At 45.5% G+C, this 25,106-nt stretch overlaps 1 protein-coding gene across 1 annotated transcript in view; it reads left to right on the top strand.

The window, feature by feature from the left end:
• Positions 1-25,106, top strand: part of LOC138283576 (uncharacterized) — a 267,761-nt gene that overhangs the window by 21,869 nt on the left and 220,786 nt on the right. The window contains exons 2-3 of the mRNA XM_069221514.1: positions 12,565-12,651; positions 15,436-15,522. Coding sequence (XP_069077615.1) covers positions 12,565-12,651; positions 15,436-15,522 — 174 coding nt within the window. The remainder of the gene's footprint in view (positions 1-12,564; positions 12,652-15,435; positions 15,523-25,106) is intronic.

Here is a 25,106-nt window from a genome sequence, read left to right as displayed (position 1 = left end):
TTGCACCTATCCCTATGTGCCCCCATTGCATCCTATTGTAACTATACATTGTTTGCACTGTTTTCTATTGCTATACTGCATATTGTTGGCATTGTGTACATATATCTTGTGTATATTTGCTATCCTCATACTGAGGGTACTCACTGAGATACTTTGGCATATTGTCATAAAAATAAAGTACCTTTATTTTTAGTATATCTGTGTATTGTGTTTTCTTATGATATTGTGCAAGTGACACTAGTGGTACTGTAGGAGCTTCGCTCGTCTCCTAGTTCAGCCTAAGCTGCTCTGCTAAGCTACCATTTTCTATCAGCCTAAGCTGCTAGACACCCCTATACACTAATAAAGGATACCTGGGCCTGGTGCAAGGTGTAAGTACCCCTTGGTACTCACTACGAGCCAGTCCAGCCTCCTACACCATCTAATTGTTGAGAAAAAGGGTGAGGTTACCTATCTGGTAGACCTGGGCACTGCCAGGAGTCCCCTTAGGGTGATTCATGTCAACCGCCTAAAACCCTACTATGACAGGGCTGATCTCACCCTGCTCATGGCAACAGATGAAGGACAGGAAGAAGAGAGTGACCCTCTCCCTGATCTCTTCTCCTCCACTGAAGAGGATGCTTTAGTGGAGGAAGTATTTTTGCCAGATTGTCTTGACTGCAGAACAGAAAGACAACTGCATAAATCTCCTTGGACAATTTTCTGAACTCTTTTCAACTGTGCCAGGCACCACATCTTGGTGTGAACACACAATTGATACTGGAGACAGCATGCCTGTCAAAAGTAAAATCTATTGGCAGCCTGACCATGTCAGGGACTGCATAAAACAAGAGGTTCAGAAAATGCTTGATCTCGGAGTGGTTGAACCTTCTGATAGCCCATGGGCGAGTCCTGAGGTGCTTGTACCAAAGCCCCACTCAAAAGATGGAAAAAGGGAGATGAGGTTTTGTGTAGACTACAGAGGTCTCAATCAGGTAACAAAAACTAATGCTCACCCTATACCCAGGGCAGATGAGCTCATAGATACACTGGCGTCTGTCAAGTATCTAAGCACCTTTGATTTGACTGCAGGGTATTGGCAGATCAAATTGCCTGAGGATGCTAAACCTAAAACTGCATTTTCAACTTTAGGAGGGCACTACCAATTTACAGTGATGCCCTTTGGTTTGAAAAATGCACCTGCCACTTTTCAGAGGTTGGTGAACACAGTCCTGCAAGGGTTGGAGGCTTTTAGTGCAGCATATCTAGATGATATAGCTGTCTTTAGCTCCACTTGGGATGAGCACCTGGTCCACCTTTGGAAAGTTTTGGAGGCCTTGCAAAAGGCAGGCCTCGCTATCAAGGCCTCAAAGTGCCAGATAGGGCAGGGAAAGGTGGTTTATCTGGGACACCTGGTAGGTGGAGAACAGATTGCGCCACTGCAAGGGAAAAAACAGACAATCATGGATTGGGTTCCCCCTACAACACAGACCCAGGTGAGAGCCTTCTTAGGCCTCACTGGCTATTACAGGAGATTCATAAAAAACTATGGCTCCATTGCAGCCCCTGTTAATGATCTCACAAGTAAGAAGATGCCTAAAAAGGTATAATGGACAGCTAGCTGCCAGAAAGCTTTTGAGGAGCTCAAACAGGCCATGTGCTCTGCACCTGTCCTAAAAAGCCCATGTTACTCCAAGAACTTCATTGTTCAATCTGATGCATCTGAATTAGGGGTAGGGGCATGCTTATCACAGCTGAATTCTGAGGGCCAGGATCAACCAGTTGCTTTTATCAGCAGAAGGTTGACCCCTAGAGAAAAGCGTTGGTCTGCCATTGAGAGGGAGGCCTTTGCTGTGGTCTGGGCATTGAAAAAGTTGAGGCCATACCTGTTTGGCACTCACTTTATTGTTCAGACAGATCGCAAACCTCTACTTTGGCTAAAACAAATGAAAGGAGAAAACCCTAAATTGTTGAGGTGGTCCATATCTCTACAGGGAATGGACTATACAGTGGAACATAGACCTGGGAGTACCCACTCCAATGCAGATGGACTCTTTAGATATTTCCACTTAGGCAATGAAGACTCATCAGGTCATGGCTAGTCTTAATGTCCTTCGTTTGGGGGCGGGCGGGTTGTCTAGGAAAGTACCATCTTGCCTGGCATGTTACCCCCATATTTCACTTTATATATGTTGTTTTCGTCTATGTGTCACTGGGACCCTGCTAGGCAGGGCCCCAGTGCTCAGAAGTATGTGCCCTGTATGTGTTCCCTGTGTGATGCCTAACTGTCTCACTGAGGCTAAGCTAACCAGAACCTCAGTGGTTATGCTCTCTCTGCTTTCCAAATTTGTCACTAACAGGCTAGTGACTAATTTTACCAATTCACATTGGCATACGGGTACACCATATAATTCCCTAGTATATGGTACTGAGGTACCCAGGGTATTGGGGTTCTAGGAGATCCCTATGAGCTGCAGCATTTCTTTTGCCACCCATAGGGAGCTCTGACAATTCTTACACAGTCCTGCCACTGCAGCCTGAGTGAAATAACGTCCACTTTATTTCACAGCCATTTACCACTGCACTTAAGTAACTTATAAGTCACCTATATGTCTAACCTTCACCTGGAGAAGGTTAGGTGCAAAGTTACTTAGTGTGTGGGAGCCCTGGCACTAGCCAAGGTGACCCCACATCGTTCAAGGCAAATTCCCCGGACTTTGTGAGTGCGGGGACACCATTACACGTGTGCACTGTACATAGGTCACTACCTATGTACAGCATCACAATGGTAACTCTGTAGATGGTCATGTAACATGTCTAAGATCATGGAATTGTCACCCCAATGCCATTATGGCATTGGAGGGACAATTCCATGATCCCCTGGGTCTCTAGCACAGAACCGGGGTACTGCCAAAATGCCTTTCCGGAGTCTCCACTGCAGCTGCTGCTGCTGCCACCCCCCTCAGACAGGTTTCTGCCCTGCTGGGGTCCAGGCCGCCCTGACCCAGGAAGGCAGAACAAAGGATTTGCTCTGAGAGAGGGTGTAACACCCTCTCCCTTTGGAAATAGGTGTGAAGGCTGGGGAGGAGTAGCCTCCCCCAGCCTCTGGAAATGCTTTGATGGGCACAGATGGTGCCCATCTCTGCGTAAGCCAGTCTACACCGGTTTAGGGATCCCCCAGCCCTGCTCTGGCGTGAAACTGGACAACGGAAAGGGGAGTGACCACTCCCCTGACCTGCACCTCCTAGGGGAGGTGCCCAGAGCTCCTCCAGTGTGTCCCAGACCTCTGCCATCTTGGAAACAGAGGTGTCTGTGGCACACTGGACTGCTCTGAGTGGCCAGTGCCAGCAGGTGACATCAGAGGCTCCTTCTGATAGGCTCTTACCTCTCTTGGTAGCCAATCCTCCTTCCTAGATAGCCAAACCTCCTCTTCTGGCTATTTAGGGTCTCTGCTTTGGGGATCTAACCAGATAACGAATGCAAGAGCTCATCAGAGTTCCTCTGCATCTCCCTCTTCACCTTCTACCAAAGGATCGACCGCTGACTGCTCAGGACGCCTGCAAAACCGCAACAAAGTAGCAAGACGACTACTAGCAACCTTGTATCGCTTCATCCTGCCGGCTTTCTCGACTGTTTCTAGGTGGTGCATGCTCTGGGGGTAGCCTGCCTCCTCTCTGCACCAGGAGCTCTGAAGAAATCTCTTGTGGGTCGACGGAATCTTCCCCCTGCAACTGCAGGCACCAAAAGACTGCAACACTGGTCCTCTGGGTCCCCTCTCAGCACGATGAGCGTGGTCCCTGGAACTCAGCAACTCTGTCCAAGTGACTCCCACAGTCCAGTGACTCTTCAGTCCAAGTTTGGTGGAGGTAAGTCATTGCCTCCCCACGCTAGACTGCATTGCTGGGTTGTGCATGATTTGTAGCTGCTCCGGCTCCTGTGCACTCTTCCAGGATTTCCTTTGTGCACAGCCAAGCCTGGGTCCCCGACACTCTAACCTGCAGTGCACAACCTTCTGAGTTGTCCTCCGGCGTCGTGGAACTCCCTTTTGTGACTTCGCATGGACTCTGGTTCACTCTTCTTCCAAGTGCCTGTTCAGGTACTTCTGCGGGTGCTTCCTGCTTCTGTGAGAGCTTCCTGAGTTGCTGTGCGCCCCCTCTGTCTCCTCCTCCAAGTGGCGACATCCTTGTCCCTCCTGGGCCACAGCAGCACCCAAAAACCTCTACCACGACCCTTGCAGCTAGCAAGGCTTGTTTGCGGTCTTCCTTTGTGGTAAACACCTCTGCAAGCTTCATCGCAATGTGGGACATCCGTCTTCCAAAGAAGAAGACCCTAGCAATCTTCTTTCTTGTAGAACTCCAAGCTTCTTCCATCCAGCTGGCATTTCCTGGGCTCTCGACACTGTCGCGAATATTGGACTTGGTCCCTTTGTCTTACAGGTACTCAGGTCCGGAAATCCACTGTTGTTGCATTGCTGGTGTTTGTTCTTCATGCAGAATCCCCCTTATCACAAGTTCTGTGCTCTCTGGGGGTAGTAGGTGCACTTTACACCTACCTTTCAGGGTCTTGGGATGGGCTATTTTTCTAACCCTCACTGTTTTCTTACAGTCCCAGCGACATCTACAAGCTCACATAGGTTTGGGGTCCATTTGTGGTTCGCATTCCACTTTTGGAGTATATGGTTTGTGTTGCCCCTATACCTATGTGATCTTATTGCAATCTACTGTAATTTTACACTGCTTGCATTACTTTTCTTGCTATTACCTGCATAATTTTGGTTTGTGTACATATATCTTGTGTATATATCTTATCCTCATACTGAGGGTACTCACTGAGATACTTTTTTGCCATATTGTCATAAAAATAAAGTACCTTTATTTTTAGTACTTCTGTGTATTGTGTTTTCTTATGATATTGTGCATATGACACCAGTGGTGTAGTAGGAGCTTTACATGTCTCCTAGTTCAGCCTAAGCTGCTTTGCCATAGCTACCTTCTATCGGCCTAAGCTGCTAGAAACACCTCTTCTACACTAATAAGAGATAACTGGACCTGGCACAAGGTGTAAGTACCTCTGGTACCCACCACAAGCCAGGCCAGCTTCCTACACCGGTGACAGGCTAAGTAGCAAGCAGTATGCACAACTTGATTGACTAGTAAATGTGCACATAGCAGACATACTTCACTGTATACCTTGCTGCTGTTTAAACACCTTAAATATGTATTATTATGCATTATGCAGATTTCAACAGAAACTTGCCTCTAGGTATGACAACAAAAAAGGAGTGAGCACAATTGGCATCCATCTCTATAAGCAAGTTGGGGACCTGATATATTATTCCAGTCATAAGAAGTGGTTGTAAGTTGTGCATTGACTTTTCTTTTACAAATTGAATGGCATTTTTGCAAACCAATCTATGTACTACTATGTCAGGTCACAAAAGGCTGAATCGCAGGTGGTTGCAGAGTGGCCTGCCTGATTAATATTTATTAGGCAGGTGTCAATATGCGACCCTCTGTGACTGGTGCCAATCTCGTGGGTGGCGGTCTGCAAGGGACAGCACACAGCTATCCATATGACTGCATTCCAAAATGGAAAACATTTTTTAAAACCTACCCATATTCCTTAAAAGAGCCAGTGCTGCTTTTACAAAACTGTTTTCTATATAGAAAAGTGTGATTGGCACTGACATCATCATCTGAGTCCAATTTATTTAAAAAGAAGTGACAGGGACAGTGTAGCAAGGATATATCCTTTGTAATCAAATGTCCAAATATATGATTCCTAAAAGGCTGCCTCCATACATAACCTTTAAAAACCTGCAGCCGTAATTGATGTCTCATGCTCCTGGGCAATGATTGTCCTCTTGTTAAATACTGTATAGTTTTTCAACAAGTAGTGTAGCATGATTTGATACAGCCAGCACTCAGACGACAGAGTCAAAAAGTATAACCACATTGCGGCACTGTAGCTGAGCCACAGCTCTGCTTATATTTTCTGCATGTTAATAAGATGCATGCAGTTTTTCAGCATTACTGTGTCCCATAGACCAAATAATGAAATGCATCTTCCATATCTACGCTGGTATTGTGGTACTTGTGGTACTAACAAAGAATGTATTTTGAAGACTAAGAAACATCTGAAATGTTCTCAAAATCATAATAATTAAATGTTGAGGGAGTCAAGGAGTGTGATTATTTCATACCACTCCACGATCCTCAAACTTTAAATAAATTAATAGGAGGAAAGTCTTCTGCATGGCTTTCAAATGCTATATACTCCTGCCATGTCAATTATTCTGGCTTTCTCCACGTTTCCGCCTGGTTACGTGATCAATCGTGTGCCCTTTGCAAGTGTGCCATCCTTTTGCTTTCCTGTTTGGTAGGGCTCTGAAACCAAGGCCCTGATTTATTCCAAAGTGGTGCAGTGCTGTGCCATAAATAGTAGCGCCACAATGCCCCACTTTTGAAACTCAAGAACACGCCGTATTTACAGGAATATGTGACACCCCTGCGTTTCCACCTGTGCTGGTGCTTAATTAAGTTGCCTGCACCAACACTGGCAACCCTGCACCATAGTGCAAGGTTGTCCGCATTGAGGGCATAGATTGTTTATGTGCAGGAAGGTGTCCCTTCCAGCACATAAACAATCTATAATGGTGATTTGGCACTTCTATGTGTGCTGCAACATGTAGCACACATAGAAGTACAAAAGCATCATTTTGGAATAATTGTTTATGTGCAGGACAGGACACCTTCTTGCAGACAAGCAATCATCCATAGCATTTTGCTCTTTCTATGTGCGCTGCAGAATGTTCCACAAAACACAGTTCTCATGCAGTTGATTGGCTCAGTTAATTGACGTCTTCATTGGTGGGAATGTCAGGTAAGAAAAGTTACACTTTACACTACAGTCAGTAGTCCCATTGTTTTCTCCTACTCCAGACAGCCTTGTACCTGTTACGAATTACACTGTTGCATTCAGCAAGAATGTCTCCTTAAGGAAGTCGGGTCCCATGAGAAAGAATTTACTACGGCTACACACACATATCTCTAGATTCTGGAAAAGTACAGCTTTGTGTCCTTCAGGAAAGCAGCACAGTACAGTTTAATATGAGACCAGGCAGCTAGGCCCAGACCCTCGCTAACTAAGGCCTAGTGATTAATTTAGCAAAACCCCAATACATGACTTTAATCATAATATGCTAAAACAAATCCATACGTTAGTACATTATTAATTCATCATTAATAAGTTTCATTAGTCTTCGTATACTTTGGTGGCTACTCCCCGTGGGCACATTTCAGACGTGTGCATTATTTCCTACATTAACACATTTCTATGCAGCTTCATTACAGAATATATTGCAAGCTTTTCATGTTAATATTGATTTTAAAGATCATTCTCCAACAATCCCTCCTCTGATGACTCTTGTCATCACACAAACCTTTCCCCTTACATTTTACATTCTAGAATTCCTTCATTTCAATTTCTTCTCTCAATCGTCACCCCTGTGATTTTGCCCTAAACAATGTTTCCCTTTGTTTTTCTTTCCTCCTTGTAGGATGCTGGCTTGGCTTATAGTGGGTACCTTGTGGTACTTACACCCTGTGCCAGGTCCAGTTATCCCTTATTAGTAGAATAGAGGTGTTTCTAGCAGCTTAGATTGATAGAAGGTAGCTATGGCAAAGCAGCTTAGGCTGAACTAGGAGACATGCAAAGCTCCTACTATACCACTTATATCATAAGAAAACGCAATACTCAGTTACTAAAAATGAAGGTACTTTATTTTAGTGACAATATGCCAAAAGTATCTCAGAGAATACCCTCACTTAGGAGGTAAGTAATATACACAGGTTATATGTACACAGACCCAAAACAGGTAAGTAACAGTAAGAAAAGTAGTGAAAACAATGTAGAATCACAATAGGATGCAATAGGTAAACATAGGTCTAGGGGCAACACAAACCATATACTCCAAAAGTGGAATGTGAATCATGAATGGATCCCAGACCTATGGGAGATTGTAGAGGGTAGCTGGGACTGTGTGAAAACAGTAAGGGTGTCCAAAATACCCCACCCCAAGACCCTAGAAAGTAGGAGTAAAGTTACCCTACTATCCCAGAAAGACACAATAGTCGTGATAGGGGGATTCTGCAAGACCCACAAGCACCAGCAAAACACTGAAGACATATTCCTGGACCTGAGGACCTGAAAAGGAAGGGGACCAAGACCAAGAGTCGCAATAGTGTCCGGGGGGGGGGGCAGGAGCCGAGGAAACCCCAGATGAAGGTGCAAAAGGGCTGCCTCCAGGTGTAAGAAGCTGAAGATTCTGCAACAATGAAAAGGCCTAGGAACTTCTCAGTTGGATGGAAGATGTCCCATGGCGTGCTGGATGTTGCAAAAGTGTTTCCATGCAGAAATATCGCAAACAAGCCATGCTGGCTGCAAGGGTCGCAGTAGAGGTTTTTGGGTGCTGCTGGGGACCAGGAAGGACCAGGATGTCGCCCCTTGGAGGAAGAGACAGAGGGGGTGCTCAGCAACTCAGAGAGCCCCTGCAGAAGCAGGCAGCACCAGCAGAAGTACTAGAGCAGGCACTTGGAAGTTCTGTGAACTCAGAGTCACAAAAGGAGGGTCCCATGACGTTGGAGTCCAACTCAGTGGGTTGAGCACTGCAGGACGGACTGCTGGGGACCCAGGCTAGGCTGTGCACAAAGGAATCCTTGGAGAAGTGCACAGAAGCCGGAGCAGCTGCAAATCACGCAGTACACATGCTTGCTGTCTGGCTTGGGGAGGCAAGAACTTACCTCCACCAAATTTGGACAGAAGGCCCACTGGACTGTGGGAGACACTTGGACCCAGCTCCTGTGTTCCAGGGCCCAAGCTCGTCAGGATGAAAGGGGACCCAGAGGACCGGTGATGCAGTCTTTTGGTGCCTGCGTTAGCCGGGGTGAAGATTCCGTCGACCCACGGGAGATTTCTTCTTGGCTTCCAGTGCAGGGTGAAGGCAGACAGCCCTCAGAGCATGCACCACCAGGAAACAGTCGAGAAAGCTGGCAGGATGAGTCGCTACAATGTTGCTGGTAGTCCTCTTGCTACTTTGTTGCGGTTTTGCAGGATTACTGGAGCAGTCAGCGGTCGATCCTTGGCAGAAGTCGAAGAGGGAAGTGCAGAGGAACTCTGGTGAGCTCTTGCATTCGTTATCTGAGGAATAGCCCAGAGGAGAGACCCTAAATAGTCAGAAAAGGAGGTTTGGCTACCAAGAAAGGAGGTTTGGCTACCAAGAGAGGCAAGAACCTATCAGTAGGGGTCTCTGACGTCACCTGCTGGCACTGGCCACTCAGAGGTGTCCATTGTGCCCTAACACCTCTGATTCCAAGACGGCAGAGGTCTGGGACACACTGGAGGAGCTCTGGGCACCTCCCCTGGGAGGTGCAGGTCAGGGGAGTGGTCACTCCCCTTTCCTTTGTCCAGTTTCGTGCCAGAGCAGGGCTGGTTGATCCCTGAACCGGTGTAGACTGGCTTATGCAGAGATGGGCACCATCTGTGCCCATCAAAGCATTTCCAGAGGCTAGGGGAGACTACTCCACCCCAGCCCTTCACACCTATTTCCAAAGGGAGAGGGTGTAACACCCTCTCTCAGAGGAAATCCTTTGTTCTGCCTACCTTGGAGTGGGCTGCCCAGACCCCAGGAGGGCAGAATCCTGTCTGAGGGGTTGGCAGCAGCAGCAGTTGCAGTGCAAACCACGGAAAGGCAGTTTGGCAGGACCTGGGTTCTGTGCTAGAGACCCGGAGGATTATGGAATTGTCCCCCCAATACCAGAATGGTATTGAAGGGACAATTCCATGATCTTAGACATGTTACACGGCCATGTTCGGAGTTACCTTTGTGACACTACACATAGGTAGTGACCTATGTGCAGTGCACACGTGTAATGGTGTCTCCGCACTCACAAACTTTGGGGAATTTGCCCTGAACGATGTGGGGGCACCTTGGCTAGTGCCAGGGTGCCCACACACTAAGTAACTTGGCACCGAACCTTCACCAAGTGAGGGTTAGACATATAGGTGACTTATAAGTTACTTATGTGCAGTGAAAATGGCTGTGAAATAACGTGGACGTTATTTCACTCAGGCTGCAGTGGCAGGCCTGTGTAAGAATTGTCTGAGCTCCCTATGGGTGGCAAAAGAAATGCTGCAGCCCATAGGAATCTCCTGGAACCCCAATACCCTGGGTACCTAGGTACCATATATAAGGTACTATACCATGTATAAGGTACTATATATATATATATATATATATATATATAAGGGAATTATATGGGTGTACCAGTGTGCCAATGAGAATTGGTAAAATTAGTCACTAGCCTGCAGTGACAATTTTAGAAAGCAGAGAGAGCATAAACACTGAGGTTCTGGTTAGCAGAGCCTCTGTGATACAGTTAGGCACCACACAGGGAACACATACAGGGCACATACTATGAGCACTGGGGCCCTGCCTGGCAGGGTCACAATGACACAAGGACTAAAACAACATACATACAGTGAAATATGGGGGTAACATGCCAGGCAAGATGGTACTTTCCTACATCGTTTGATTGCGTGTGTGCCTGGATGTATGTTCATGAGTGTTGCTGTGAGTGTGTATGAATGTATGCATGCGTGGGTGAATGTGTGTAAGCATGTGTTTATGGGTGTGCATTTATGTGCGTGTGTATGTGTATATGTGGGGGGGCAGGAGAGGGAGGGTGGGGAAGAACTCTTGGGAGGGGGAGGGAGGCATGGGAGACCCCTATCAGTGCCAGGGAAGGAATTCCCTGGCACTGATAGTGCCTACCCCCATGGTGTCCCTGGCGGTACAGAAACCACGGAAACCATGGCGGTGGGCAGGGTCAAAATACCAGTGACGGCTGCCAGGCTAGAGACTGTAGTCTCCAGCCCGGCGGTTGTTACTGCCGTGGCAGTCGGTGTGTTGACTTGGCGGTTTGGCAATGACATAATAGTGGAGGTATGTACCGCCAGCCTGTTGGTGGTAATAGCTCCACTTTTACACCAAGTGTAAAAGGGTTGTAGAAAAATGTATGATTGCCCACAAATGGGTCGATGCACAAACTCTGCAAGACACTCCAACTCTAAAACATCTGCTTACCTCCCAGTTCCCGTCGACTGAACACATCAGTCCAGTAATGCAAGTATAGCAATCACGTAATTACGAGCCTATTAAATTATTATATAAAGTATGATCACAATAATAAGGTAAGTATCCTTGGACTCCACTGTTGTGAAAACTGTAACTTGTTTTCATTTTGCGTACTCTATAACATATGATTGCTCTAACATGTAATTTAAAGTATGCTTTTTTTTTTTCTATTGCAATATTGTATAGGTTTACTGCATGTATTGTGTTATGGATCTTACATAAACCCTTATTCGTAGTACGTTTTAACGGTTATGGGAGCAATATTATTCATAATATTATTACAAGTTACAGATTTAATATTACAGGTGAATAAATCACTATACAATTGCAAATTCACCTTTTGTGAATTGAAAAATTGGATTTGCACCCAAAAATCAGACCATTTCTCCCTGTAAAGTTAACATAGACATTGAACTGAATTTATCAGTTGGACACCATATGCAGAGTCCTTGAATTTCCCCCTTACAAAACATTGTTGTCAAATGAATTGGTTAATAGAAGAAAATAAAGCCTATCATTCCAAGACTGCACTCATTCGTTAAAGTCAAGTCCAGGATAGATATGGTGCACCAAATACAGAAAGCAAGGTGAAAAACAATTTACTTATTTTCAGACGTTAGCTTTCAAACAAAGTAAATGTGTCTTGGTTTGAGAAAAACGCGCTACAGACATCAATTGGAGTTATTGATCTGTGTTAAACATGATGTTTATGATATGCTATTCTATTGTTCTTCAAAGTGTGTCCAGTTCGTATCAATGTGCAAAAAAGACCCTACTAGCTCCATTAATTTACTCAAGGAAGACCCAACTTCCGAACCCCGTGTAAAATTGTCTTTAAATAATATTCACTTCTGAATTGTGGTGAAATGTTCTATTTGTCACAAAGTTTCCTCGGAAATCGTTTATGAAGAATAATTCCAAATCTGTTTCAACTAAACCTTCTCATTTCTCCACCGCCGAGGGTGTAGAAGGTTTAGTTGAAACAGATTTCGAATTATTCTTCGGGGGGCGACATGCCACTAAAAGAAAAAATCCTAGCAGTGGCCCTGTTACTACTTAGAATATGAATGAATTTTGAAGTTACAGTAAACTTGTCTAAATGGATTCCCAAATGTTGCTCTTCTTTAAGATATCATAGCAGCATGCTATTATACTTCGAGATAAACTGGTCCTCAGAGCAATATCTTCATGGTGGTCAGAAAAATACCAAATGCTCCTAAGTGATGGTTCAATTAATATTTGGAAAGATATATGTTTTACTTAGTCTACTGCGTTTGTTGTCAACCTCTTGTGGGGCGAGCCACCACCTGACGTCCTATTATTAGAACATTCACAGGAGACGTGATTATGAAGTACGTTTCAGTAATATTTTCATTATTTGTTATGTCTAGCCAAGGGAGACGCTTTCGTGGAAGTGCAGTATGGAGCAGGGTGTTAAAAAACTGCATCAGAGTCGGATGGAGGACCTTAAAAATAAGGTAAGGGATAAAGGGCTTGTGTCTGCTGCCCAGCAAATGGCTGTGGTGTGTGATGTAGGCTCCAACTCCTAATATCCAGGATTTTCGACATTTTAGAGTTACCAGTAGCTCTGGTAAACAAAACACATGGGTGGGGTGGTGAAAACGAGGCCCGTTGTTTGGCATACTCGTAATGAAAGCCTCGGTTTGCCTGGTACAAACCTCACTTTTTCCGGCCCCTGCACAGATAATCTTCTATCCACTTCTATTAACCTTTCTGAAGAAGGGTGGTATGGCTGTGCCTCATTTGCTTGACTACTTCTTGCCTGGGATACAGAAGTTATTGCAGTGTTAATGTTGTGATGGTTTGGACATGTGGTATGGGAGTGGAACCTCTGCTGCCAGCCTCGCCACAGCATAATGGCTTCTGTTTGCCTTCTCAATGATTTCCTTTTGAGAGACACGGAAATAAGAGCTAACAATAGTAATTCCTTGGTCCTTTGGCAGTCAGTGGCACAAAAGCTTACTCTTTCTCCTTCAAAATGTTATAGCCCTCAAGTAGTCATCTGATGTAAAAGTTGCACAAAGTGCAAATGAGGACTACATGTCAAGCATCACCAAAAGTGATCTGTCATAGATGTCAGCCGTCTTTAGATGGTGTCCTTTTCCTCCATCAAAATGTTTCTCCTATCAATGCCCAGGTTAAACTCAGACTGTGAATCCCAAACAGGCTCTGAGTGGTCTCTTATTGGAGAAAAGCCACCTCGGCGACCACTTTTGCAAAAATGGAAATTAATAATTCATACATGCCAACAGTATAAGCATGAGGCACCCAACTTTGAAAGCCAAATATGGCTTTATTGTTGTTGTATCCCACCTAAAATGTCCTCTGTTTTAATGTTAGTCAAAGGGAAAAGTACATTTCTTCAATTTTTCATTATCTCCCTCATTCCTGTTTCGAAATGTTGTAATATATGCCCATTATATATCATCATGTGTTCTGTCTGGTAATGGCATTTCCGATCTCTGCGAGACGAATTTATTCACAAGTTTCCCTTTCCCTGGAAAATACTGATTTCTGTGTGGAGAGGACAGTCTACTAATAATCTTACACCGTTTGCTTGTAACTCTACAACTTCGTAAAGTGTTAAAAGGAACTACTCTGTTCAAATATGAAAATTAAATCCTAGCAGTATTGCTGTTTAGATTATCCACAGTTTGCTGCCCAAACCGTTCATCACTTTGTCCAGGCCGTGTTCAAAACAATCAGATGTGTTATAGTTAAATTGTAAATGGACAAGAAGTATCATAAATGAAGTGCCAAAAAAGGAAACACTCACGAAGTTGTCCACGGCAGAATTATGGCCCCTTATTATGAATCTGGCGGTCCATGGACACCCAGACTCACAGTGGCAGGTTGACCACCGTGGTAGTGGTGGTCTGCCTGCCCTATTATGACCGTGATGGAACCGCCATGGTGGAAATGCTATCACCGCCATGCTCCCGCCACCAAGCAGCCGGGCTGTGGCGGCGTTTCAGATCCAACAGGACAGCACTGCAAGCAGCGCTGCCCTGCGGATTATGAGTACTATTCCGCCAGCCTTTTCCTTCCGGTTTTACACCGCCAGGGAAATGCTGGAGAAATGGGTGACTCAGGGCCCCCCTGGGGCCCCTACACTGCCCATGAGTATGCCTGGCAGTGCAGGGGCCCCAGTACAGGGGCCCCCATGCACAGCCCAGCCGTGCATTTCACTGCCCGAAATACGCAGCGAAATGCACGAAATGCACGGCGGGTGCTGCTGCACCCGCCGCACTGACACATTGGCGCTGGCTCCATTTGGAGCCGGCGTCAATGTAAAGGCCCTGTTTCCTGCTAGGCTGGGACGCGGAAACATCGTTATACGGCTGGCAGGGGCTTCGCCGCTCTGGCAGTCTTCTGTCGACCATCAGTGCGGTACCCCGCCGTCATCATAATGAGGGCCTATGTCATAATTGTTTTGGATGTGTAGTGCTATTTGTTCGAAAATCTAAACCGTTGGGCCCCAATAATAAGCACATCTTTCTATAATGAAAGTGCCAACATTTAGGTATTAAGGGACCACTTCTGGTGCACTTCCATGTACATGTTCTTTATCTACTGTAGGACAAAGTGATAAAGGCTCATAAAATTACATAGCATATTTACCAGACATTGCTACAATAAAATAAAAGGCTATAATGTGAGTGTCAGTACGTACCTGCACAAACCAAACATGAACTATTGTCCCATGGTAGAAACCAGTTTCATAATGGCAGGCCTGATAAATCTTTTGGTATCCTCCTGTCCTCGCTTCATTACACATTAGTACTGTCGGAGAGCTGTTCTCCTGGTGATACCTTGCATTAAGAATTGGAAGAAGGTCTGACAAGATTATAGTAGATTTACCTTGATGATTCACCACTTCTCGCTCTTCTTTTAGGGATCATTACGGTTTTCCTACCTTCTATAGTGAGTTTAGTTTTACTCCTGGTTTTGTGGTCGGAAACGTTGCTGATGGTCCTATGTGAAGGTTAGGCAATTTTGTGCAAACATTTATGTTTTATTTCAGTCTATTGAATGTGTTGTAAGTTGTGTGTAGTTAAAAACTCAGCTGACTTATCCAAGTACTGAAACATTAGTGATTCTTTAACAGATACCTTCTTTAGTGGTAAAATGAATGTGCAAAATACAATACATAAATGTTGGTAGTATTTAAATTCTTTAATGCAATGTTTGCAAAAGACAAACTTGGACTGAGACTGATTTTCATTATCTATCATATCTAGACCAGTAATATGTCACCTTGGCAGCAAAGTATGAAGCTGGGCGCTCAGAAGCTGCGTGACAGGAGGATGTTGGCAATGCGGATGAAGGTAATGAGCAAAGGGACGGTGTCTCTTGTCTAAAGAATAACTTTGTTAAGGAATGTTGGCCATATTAAATAAAGATAAAGTTGGGGTAGCACACAAAGTCAAGGTTTACCGGTTTGGGGTTGAGTAAATGTGCCAATCTTAGCACTGATATCCCATAGAGCAACCAATCCCACCAGAATTGCATAAATGCGAGCTCTTCATGCAGATCCAGTGAAGCAAGAGATTGAGCATGGTTTCTGATGAAAGAAGGTTAAGAAACAAGGTAGTGAGTTAACGTACAGGTGATTCAAGAGTGGCCTGTGAGGATACAACCTAGTCTAGCTGCCAGTTTGATTAATCATACAACATCAGGGCAACATACACATGATGCAATATTCAAACAGCTTGAATGGGTTTAAAGTGCCTATAGAGACCACAGTCCAGGGGAGCATAGCTCCATCCCAAGTAGCAAACGTAGGTCAGCCCCTGCTACCTGGCTTGTATCAGCCCCAGGAAATACAGGAATGCTGTCGTGTTTACCTCGGTGTTGCCGAATTACCAAAGAGGTATTATCACAAGCAATGTCTTGGCACACTACAAATGATTGCAGAGGTATTGTCAGACGTCCCCTATTCTGGACACACTTTCTTGGTTAATTTTGAGTTCTGAAACCATTGGATCGGCCTGTAAACCTACCTATAATGCATAAGCTGTGCATACAGCAATAATATAAAGAATCCTAAAGAACATTATGATTAACAGAACACATTCATTTTAGCCAGCTCCTAACATAGGTAAGCAGGAGAGTGGGTTTTGCTGCAACCATGCACAAGAGTTCAGGCTGACGAAGCCACTGACGGCTAAGCCTCCTAGCACCACCCAGAAAGCAATGTAGCAGCCGGAGGGGTGAAGTGAAGAGGATCCTATGGAAAGGTACCCTAATTGCTAAAGCCTCCGAAGCTCCTGTCCGTAGAAAGGAGGGGGTGGACTGCATCTGGTGCAGGCATAGGAATCCAGCTCTGTACCAGGTCCAGTTATCCCTTATTAGTGTAGAAGAGGTGTTTCTAGCAGCTTAGGCTGATAGAACGTAGCTATAGCAGAGCAGCTTAGGCTGAACTAGGAGACATGCAAAGCTCCTACTATACCACCGGTGTCATATGCACAATATCATAAGAAAACACAATACACAGATATACTAAAAATAAAGGTACTTTATTTTTATGACAATATGCCAAAAGTATCTCAGTGAGTACCCTCAGTATGAGGATAAGAAATATACACAAGATATATGTACACAAACCAAAATTATGCAGTAATAGCAATAGAAAGTAATGCAAGCAATGTACAGTCTCAATAGATTGCAATGAGAGCACATAGGTATAGGGGCAACACAAACCATATACTCCAAAAGTAGAATGCGAACCACGAATGGACCCCAAACCTATGTGAGCTTGTAGAGGGTCGCTGGGACTGTAAGAAAACAATGAAGGTTAGAAAAATAGCCCACCACAAGACCCTGAAAAGTAGGTGTAAAGTGCACCTAAGTTCCCCAGAGAGCACAGAAGTCGTGATAGGGGAATTCTGCAAGGAAGACCAACACCAGCAATGCAACAAAGGTGGATTTCCAGATGAGAGTACCTGTGGAACAAGGGGACCAAGTCCAAGACTCACACTCAAGTCGGGAGTGGGCAGATGCCCAGGAAATGCCAGCTGTGGGTGCAAAGAAGCTGCCACCGGATGGTAGAATCTGTGGATTCTGCAAGAACGAAGAGGACTAGGAACTTCCCCTTTGGAAGATGGATGTCCCACGTCGTGAAGAAGCTTGTAGAGGTGTTCCCACGCAGAAAGACCACAAACAAGCCTTGCTAGCTGCAAGGGTCACGGTTAGGGTTTAGAAACCTGTCTGAGGGGTTGGCAACAGCAGCAGCTGCAGTGAAACCCCGGGAAAGGTAGTTTGGCAGTACCCGGGTCTGTGCTAGAGACTCGGGGGATCATGGAATTGTCTCCCCAATGCCAGAATGGCATTGGGGTGACAATTCCATGATCTTAGACATGTTACATGGCCATGTTCGGAGTTACCATTGTGACGCTATACATAGGTAGTGACCTATGTACAGTGCACGCGTGTAATGGTGTCCCCGCACTCACAATGTCTGGGGTATTTGCCCTAAACGATGTGGGGGCACCTTGGCTAGTGCCAAGATGCCCACACACTAAGTAACTTTGCACCCAACCTTCACCAGGTGAAGGTTAGACATATAGGTGACTTATAAGTTACTTAAGTGCAGTGGTGAATGGCTGTGAAATAACGTGGACGTTATTTCACTCAGGCTGCAGTGGCAGGCCTGTGTAAGAATTGTCAGAGCTCCCTATGGGTGGCAAAAGAAATGCTGCAGCCCATAGGGATCTCCTGGAACCCCAATACCCTGGGTACCTCAGTACCATATACTAGGGAATTATAAGGGTGTTCCAGTATGCCAATGTGAATTGGTGAAATTGGTCACTAGCCTGTTAGTGACAATTTGGAAAGCAAAGAGAGAGCATAACCACTGAGGTTCTGGTTAGCAGAGCCTCAGTGAGACAGTTAGTCATCACACAGGGAACACATACAGGGCACACTTATGAGCACTGGGGCCCTGGCTGGCAGGGACCCAGTGACACATACAACTAAAACAACATATATACAGTGAACTATGGGGGTAACATGCCAGGCAAGATGGTACTTTCCTACAGTAGGCAATCCACATCTCGGCTATTTGGAGTCTCTCCTCTGGGTGTTTCCTCAGATTCGGTTTGCAAGATTCCTCCATGAATCCTCTCCATCCTCTGCATCAGCTTCTGACCATTGGATCAACCGCAGACTGCTCCAGGAATTGCTCTAACTGCAATAAAGTATCCAGGAAGAATCTGGGACCTGCAACTTCAGCTTCAGCGAGCAATTGCAACAGTTTCCAAGGTGTGCACACTCTGAGGACTGCCTGACTTCACCCTGCACCAGAAGAACCGAAGGAATCTCCCCATGGAGTAACATAGTCATTTCCCTGCTTCAGTAAGCACCTCTCTGTGATGACAACCGGTACTCTGGGAATCCTCTCCTGTTGACAAGCGTGATCCCTGGAACACAGGCGGTGGACCAAAGTGACCCAGACTTTCCAAAGGTCCAGCTGTCCAAATTTGGTGGAGGTAAGAGCTTGCCTCCCCGTGCAGCAACAGTACTCCTGTGCACCACATATTCTGCAGCTCCTTGGGCTTCTGTGCACTTCTTCCAAAAGTTATTTGTGCACAGCGTAGCTCAGGTCCCCAGCACTCCATCCTGTGATGCACAGTTCTCTGAGTTGATCTTCAGCGGCGGGGGATCCTCCTGTGTAGTGCTACGATGACTGCACTTTGCAACTTCTTTGTCCCCATGTTCTGGGACTCCTGTCAGTGCTGCCTGGTCTTCTGAGGCCTCTCTGAAGTGCTGAGAGCCCCCTCTTTCTCCTCAGCCCCTCCTGGGTCCAGGAAGCTCCTCCTTGATGCAAACCGCATATTTGCGTGAACCAAGTCTTGTTGGCGGAATCCAGCAATGCAAACAGCCTGCATCCAACAAGTCAGCGTGGGACATCTCTTGCACCTAGCAGTGACACACAGTTATCTTCTTTGGTGCATTTCTGTACTTTTCTTCCAACCGGAGAATCCACTCTTGCACCTTCTTCCAGGTGGGCAGGGGCTCCTGTTCCTCCTGGACTCTTCATCGTCTTCTGGACTTGGTCTCCTCTCTCCACAGGTCTTCTGGTTCAGGAATCCATTGTTAGTTGCTTGCAGTCTTGCTTGGTTCTTGCATAATTCTTCATTAAGACTTGTAGTGTGTTCTGAGGAAAGTTGCTGTACTTTACTCCTGCTTTACTGGGCTCTGGGGTCGGGTACTTTACTTATCTTTGGTGTTTTCCTACATTCCCAGCGCCCCTCTACACACTACACTTGCTTAGGAGGGAATTCGACATTTGCATTCCACTTTTTTAGTATATGGTTTGTGTTGCCCCTAGTCCTATTGTAATCTATTGTATTTTCTACTGTTTGCACTATTCTATGATTGTTTACTTACCTGATTTTGGTTACTAGTGTATATATTTTGTATAATACTTACCTCAAGAAGGAGTATTGCCTCTAAGATATTTTTGGCCTTGTGTCACTAAAATAAAGTACCTTTATTTTTGGAAACACTGAGGCCCTCATTCTGACCCTGGCGGTTTAAAACCGCCAGGGCAGAGGGCAGCGGAAGCACCGCCAACAGGCTGGCGGTGCTTCCTGGGCAATTCTGACCGCGGTGGTAAAGCCGCGGTCAGAAAAGGGGAACCGGCGGTTTCCCGCCGGTTTACCCCTGGCCCAGGGAATCCTCCATGGCGGCACTGCTTGCAGTGCCGCCATGGGGATTCCGACCCCCTTCCCGCCAGCCTGTTTCTGGCGGTTTTCACCGCCAGAACCAGGCTGGTGGGAACGGGTGTCGTGGGGCCCCTGGGGGCCCCTGCACTGCCCATGCCACTGGCATGGGCAGTGCAGGGGCCCATTACCAGGGCCCCCCAAAGATTTTCAGTGTCTGAAAACGCGATGGGTGCCACTGCACCCGTCGCACCCCTGCAAATCCGCCGGCTCCATTCGGAGCCGGCTTCCTCTTTGCAGGGGCTTTCCCGCTGGGCCGGCGGGCGATCTTTTGGAGATCACCCGCCGGCCCAGCGGGAAAGTCGGAATGACCCTCGCGGTCCTGTGACCGCGGAGCGGTCTTCTGACGGGGGAACTTTGGCGGGCGGCCTCCGCCGCCCGCCAAAGTCGGAATGACCCCCTGAGTGTTGTCTTTTATTGTGTATAAGTACTGTATGACTATAGTGGTATTGCAAGATCTTTGCATGTTTCCTAGTTCAGCCTAGGCTGCTCTGCTACAGCCACCCCTAGACAGCCTAAGCTGCTAGACGCTGCCTACATTTCACTAATAAGGGATAACTGGACCTGGTATAAGATGTAAGTACTTTAGTTACCCACTACAAACCAGGCCAGCCTCCTACAGTTTATATAAAGCCCATGTTATTGTACATGCAGACATCCTGAAGTGGGTATTTACCTAAGCGTTAGATTGTATGTGCAAATAAAAAGCCTCACATTCATATTCTGTGAAACAGATGGACATATTGACAATTTAATATGTACATTACTGATAATGGCTCTTTCACGGAATGGCAACTGTTTATAACATAAAAACATTTCTTGTAAAATGCAGGAACTGCAAGTACTGTTAAAATGAATAAAGGATAAATAATAATAAAGAGCATGTTTTATAGATAAAAATGGCACAGGCCTACAACCCGAGGCTTAGCTAAACTCCTGTACACAAACAAACTAAAATGGATCAACGAAACCCTTCCCTATTGATAAAACAAGGGCACAAAGTCCAAAGACTAAAAATGCTCTAAACTAAAATTCTAAAAGCAAGGTTAAAATCACACATAAGAGATGAAATATCAATAGTGACAAGCAAAACAGGCCGGCAGACAGGCCGAATTGAAAGGCAGTTTGGTATCACACTTTGTATATTTTTGCTTAAAAAGCCAATGGTCAAAATAACAATAATTATTGCCTCAGATGTTGTCAATGGAGATTGAGACCAAAAAAGCATTTCACTTCGGCAGGCAGTAGGTGAATTTAAAGATTAGCAGAGGGACCCACGGAGCAGAAGTGTACAGGATCCTCGAACGCAGAATGACTTGTGAAGGCAGCACCGTCCATTGTGCCAGATGCTGTAAATAAATGAATAGAAGAAGATTAATAAAACAGAGCATGTATTCTAGGTAAAATGGGCAAAATCCTGCAAGCCGAGGCTAAGCTAAACTCCTGAACCCGCGCATCCTAAAATGGATCCACATTGGGATAAGTACCTCTTTGAGTGGACTGGCAGGACAGTTTGAATACATAGGTGCAAGAGGTCATAGGGAACTACCCCTGGAAGGACAGGTAAAAAGGTCTACTTTGCCATTGTAACCTTTATTGCTGTTACATATGTCAGTGCTCTACAGCCATGCAAGCTGACAGTAGTCATGCTTGGTGAGAGGGTGCACACGGGAGCACACAAGTTTTACTTCAGTTTCATGTAAGGCTGAAGACTCTGCTAAATTCCTCAAGCTTCTCGATCGCACATGGGATTGCCTAATGGCACTCCTCAGATAAGTCAGGACCTAGTCTGCATACAATGATGTAATGTGATCAGCCCCATCAATACTAGTTTCCAAAGGTAGGCCCGTCATACATGAAAGTGGATCGGCCAAGATTCTATACCCATTGCAAGCAGCATGGGTGACAGAGGGCACCTTTGCCCATGCTTCTTCAAATCTCAACAGGGTCTGATATGATATTTCCATTTTTGACCCGAGCACTCTGATTAATTATCCTGTCACCCAGCCCCATTTTCTCACCTTGCCCCAGTATTGTCTATTATTGAGCAAGTCAAAGTTATGTGAAAAAAACAGCATCAGGCATGTTCAACATGTGCATCGTCTATCCGCCATGGGATATAAGACGTCTGTGCTCTTTGGTTCAAATATTTACTGTTAGAAATAGGGGATCTGGTTGACAGACAGTTTGCACTCTGTCCAAGCAGGGACCCTCACTCTAGTCAGGGTAAGGGAGTTACACTCATAAGACATCCCCTGCTTACCCCCTTGGTAGCTTGGCACAAGCAGTCAGGCTTATCTCAAATGCAATATGTAAAATATTTGGACCACCACACACAGTAATACAGTGAAAACACTACAAAATTGTCGCCACACTTGTTTAGAAAAATGGGCAAAATGTATCTAAATCAAACAAGAGCAAAATGACAAAAATCCAACATACACAAGTCCAGATATGAAGTTTTAAACCATAGAAAACAATGGAAACATTGTTTTTACACAAAGTACCTGGTTTGCATAAAAAATAAAGCTGCATGGGCGAGTGTGCGTCACAAAAGTCAGCGATAGGTTGATTCCTTACTCACAAGTGAAACAGTGCATTGTTTCTTCTCCGGTCAGGTACTCGATGTGCCGTTTTCCCCTCCCACAATAGAGCAATATGTCAATTTCCAGATGGGGCACCTCAGATTCGTGCAGGTTCACGATGATTTTGACACCCATCGATGATGCATGAGAAATCCAGCCGCACAGTGATGGAAAACCATGCTATGTGGGGTTTGCGTTGTTTTCAGGAGCCGCAAGAGGGTGTTGCGTTGTCTCTCTAGCTGTGATGCAGGTGATGAGTTGATTTTAGCTGCAAGGCTGGCGGTGCATCATTTTTATAGCTGCGTTGCAGGTGGTGCATCTAATTTTCCCCGCACATCTTTCGATGCATGGATTTCGGTCCTTGTTCTACCAGCTTCACCTTTCAAGGGCCCCGGAACTGGATAAGGCACCACTTGGCAGGGCAGAAGTCTCAGCAGAGAGTCAAATTGCTGAGAGAGGAAGTCTTTGATGGCTCTGAGACTTCAAAATAGGAGGCAACCTCAATCCATGCACCTGGAGATTCTTTCCAAGGAGGAATATACCAAAAAGCCCAGTCTTTATCCTCTTTCAGCCAGAAGCAGTAACTGCAGGCTGACCCAGCAAAGCACAGGCAAAGGGGAAGTACTCGTTCTTCAGCTCTCCAGCTCTTCTCCGTGGCAGAAGTTCCTCTTGGTTCCAGAAGCAATCTGAAAATCTTTCTGCCTTTGAAGTAAGCAAACTTTTTAAAAAAGTCTCTGTTGTTCACAAGATCCTGCCTTCCTCAGGCGTGGCTCCAGACCCACTGCAGGGGGTTGGAGACTGCATTGTGTGAGGGCAGACGCAGCCCATTCAGTGTAAGTGACCACTCCTCCCTCCACTCTAGCCCAGATGGCCCATCAGGATATGCAGGCTACACCAGAGCTCCCTTTGTCACTGTCTAGTGGCGATTCACAAACACTCCACCTGTCAGTCTGACCCAGACAGGTAACACACAAACAGGCACAGTCACAGAAAGGTTTAAGCAAGAAAATGCCCACTTTCTAAAAGTGGCATTTTCAAACTGACTATCTAAAAAACAACTTTATCAGAAGATGTATTTTTAAATTGTGAGTTCAGAGACCCCAGACTCCAAATCTCAATCTGCTCCCAAACGGAAACTGAACTTAAAAGATATTTAAAGGCAGTCCCCATGTTGACCTATGAGAGAGCTAGGCCTTGCATTAGTGAAAAACAAGTTTGGCAGTATTTCACTGTTAGAACATGTAAAACACACCAGTACATGCCCCACCTGTAACATACACTGCACCCTGTCCATGGTGGTAACCTACCTTAGGTGTGCCTTACATTTACAAAAATGGGAAGGTTTGGACCTGGCAAGTGCACACACTTGCCAGGTCGAAATGCCAGTTTACAACTGCACACACAGACACTGCAGTGGCAGGTCTGAGCCATATTTACAGGGCTACTCATGTGGGTGGCACAATCAGTGCTGCGGGCCCACTAGTAGCATTTGATTTACTGGCCCTGGGCACTTCTAGTGCACCTTACAAGGGGCTTATTAGTAAATCAAATGTGGCAATCATGGAAAAGCCAATTACACATACATTTTACACTGGGAGCACTTGTACTTTTAGCACTGATCAACAGTGGTAAATTGCCCAGAGTATCAAAACCAGCAAAAACAGAGTCCAGCACACAGTCAGAACATGGGAAGGAGAGGCGAAAAAGGCAGGAGAAATCACACCAAGGTTGCCAGGTCTAGCATGTACTATGTAGAAAGAGAATTTATTGTAGTTTAAAACATGCACCTCTGGAAACCTTAGTAGGGTACTCCATCTCACTCTCCCATTCTTTGTGTTTAATGGCTGTCTCCAGATCCTGTGCTCCTTTTAGTCCTAACTGACTAAGATCCCAGTCAAGGTCTTCTTGGATGGCCCTATATATACAAACGTGTAATTGCTTACCTAGTTGTCCCTATGTCCAATACTTTCTGAGGTGTGTGACTGCCGTTGGGCCCTGCTGTGACTGTGTGTCCCAATTGTTTTAACACTGCTCTGACCAGGGCATCATATGTTTAAAATATTACCACAGGGACCTAAAACATCTCTGTAATTTATGCAAAGTGTTTCAATACCCCTGTCTCGTATATGTCACCAACTTCTGCTATACCATATTGCTCCCAGTTTTGTATGCTCCTCTTCCTATCTTTTATCAGTATTTGGAGTGGTAAATTTGGGTAGCGGAGCACATCACGTTTAAACTTGCATAAATAGTTCACCAAGGTTTCCTCCAGGAGCACCAGTAGCTACCCTCCATCTTTCAACTATCTGGGAAAGATGTCATCCTCTATCAACCCATACCAGCCCCACCTCAACTTAGGCAGAGGTTCCTCCTCCAAACTTCTATCAAGCCCCTGAAACTGGAGTGTTAATTTATAGTAAAATAAGTTGGGGACTGTAAGAGGTTGGCCTGGCTTATAGTGGGTACCTGATGGTACTTACACCTTGTGCCAGGTCCAGTTATCCCTTATTAGTAGATTAGTAGTGTTCTAACAGCTTAGGCTGATAAAGGTAGCTATAGCAGAGCAGCTTAGGCTGAACTAGGAGACATGCAAAGCTCATA

Source organism: Pleurodeles waltl, chromosome 3_1 (assembly GCF_031143425.1).
Source record: "Pleurodeles waltl isolate 20211129_DDA chromosome 3_1, aPleWal1.hap1.20221129, whole genome shotgun sequence".
NCBI lineage: Eukaryota > Metazoa > Chordata > Amphibia > Caudata > Salamandridae > Pleurodeles > Pleurodeles waltl.
The sequence above is the reverse complement of the archived record's forward strand: the minus strand, read 5'-3'. Positions and strand labels throughout refer to the sequence as shown.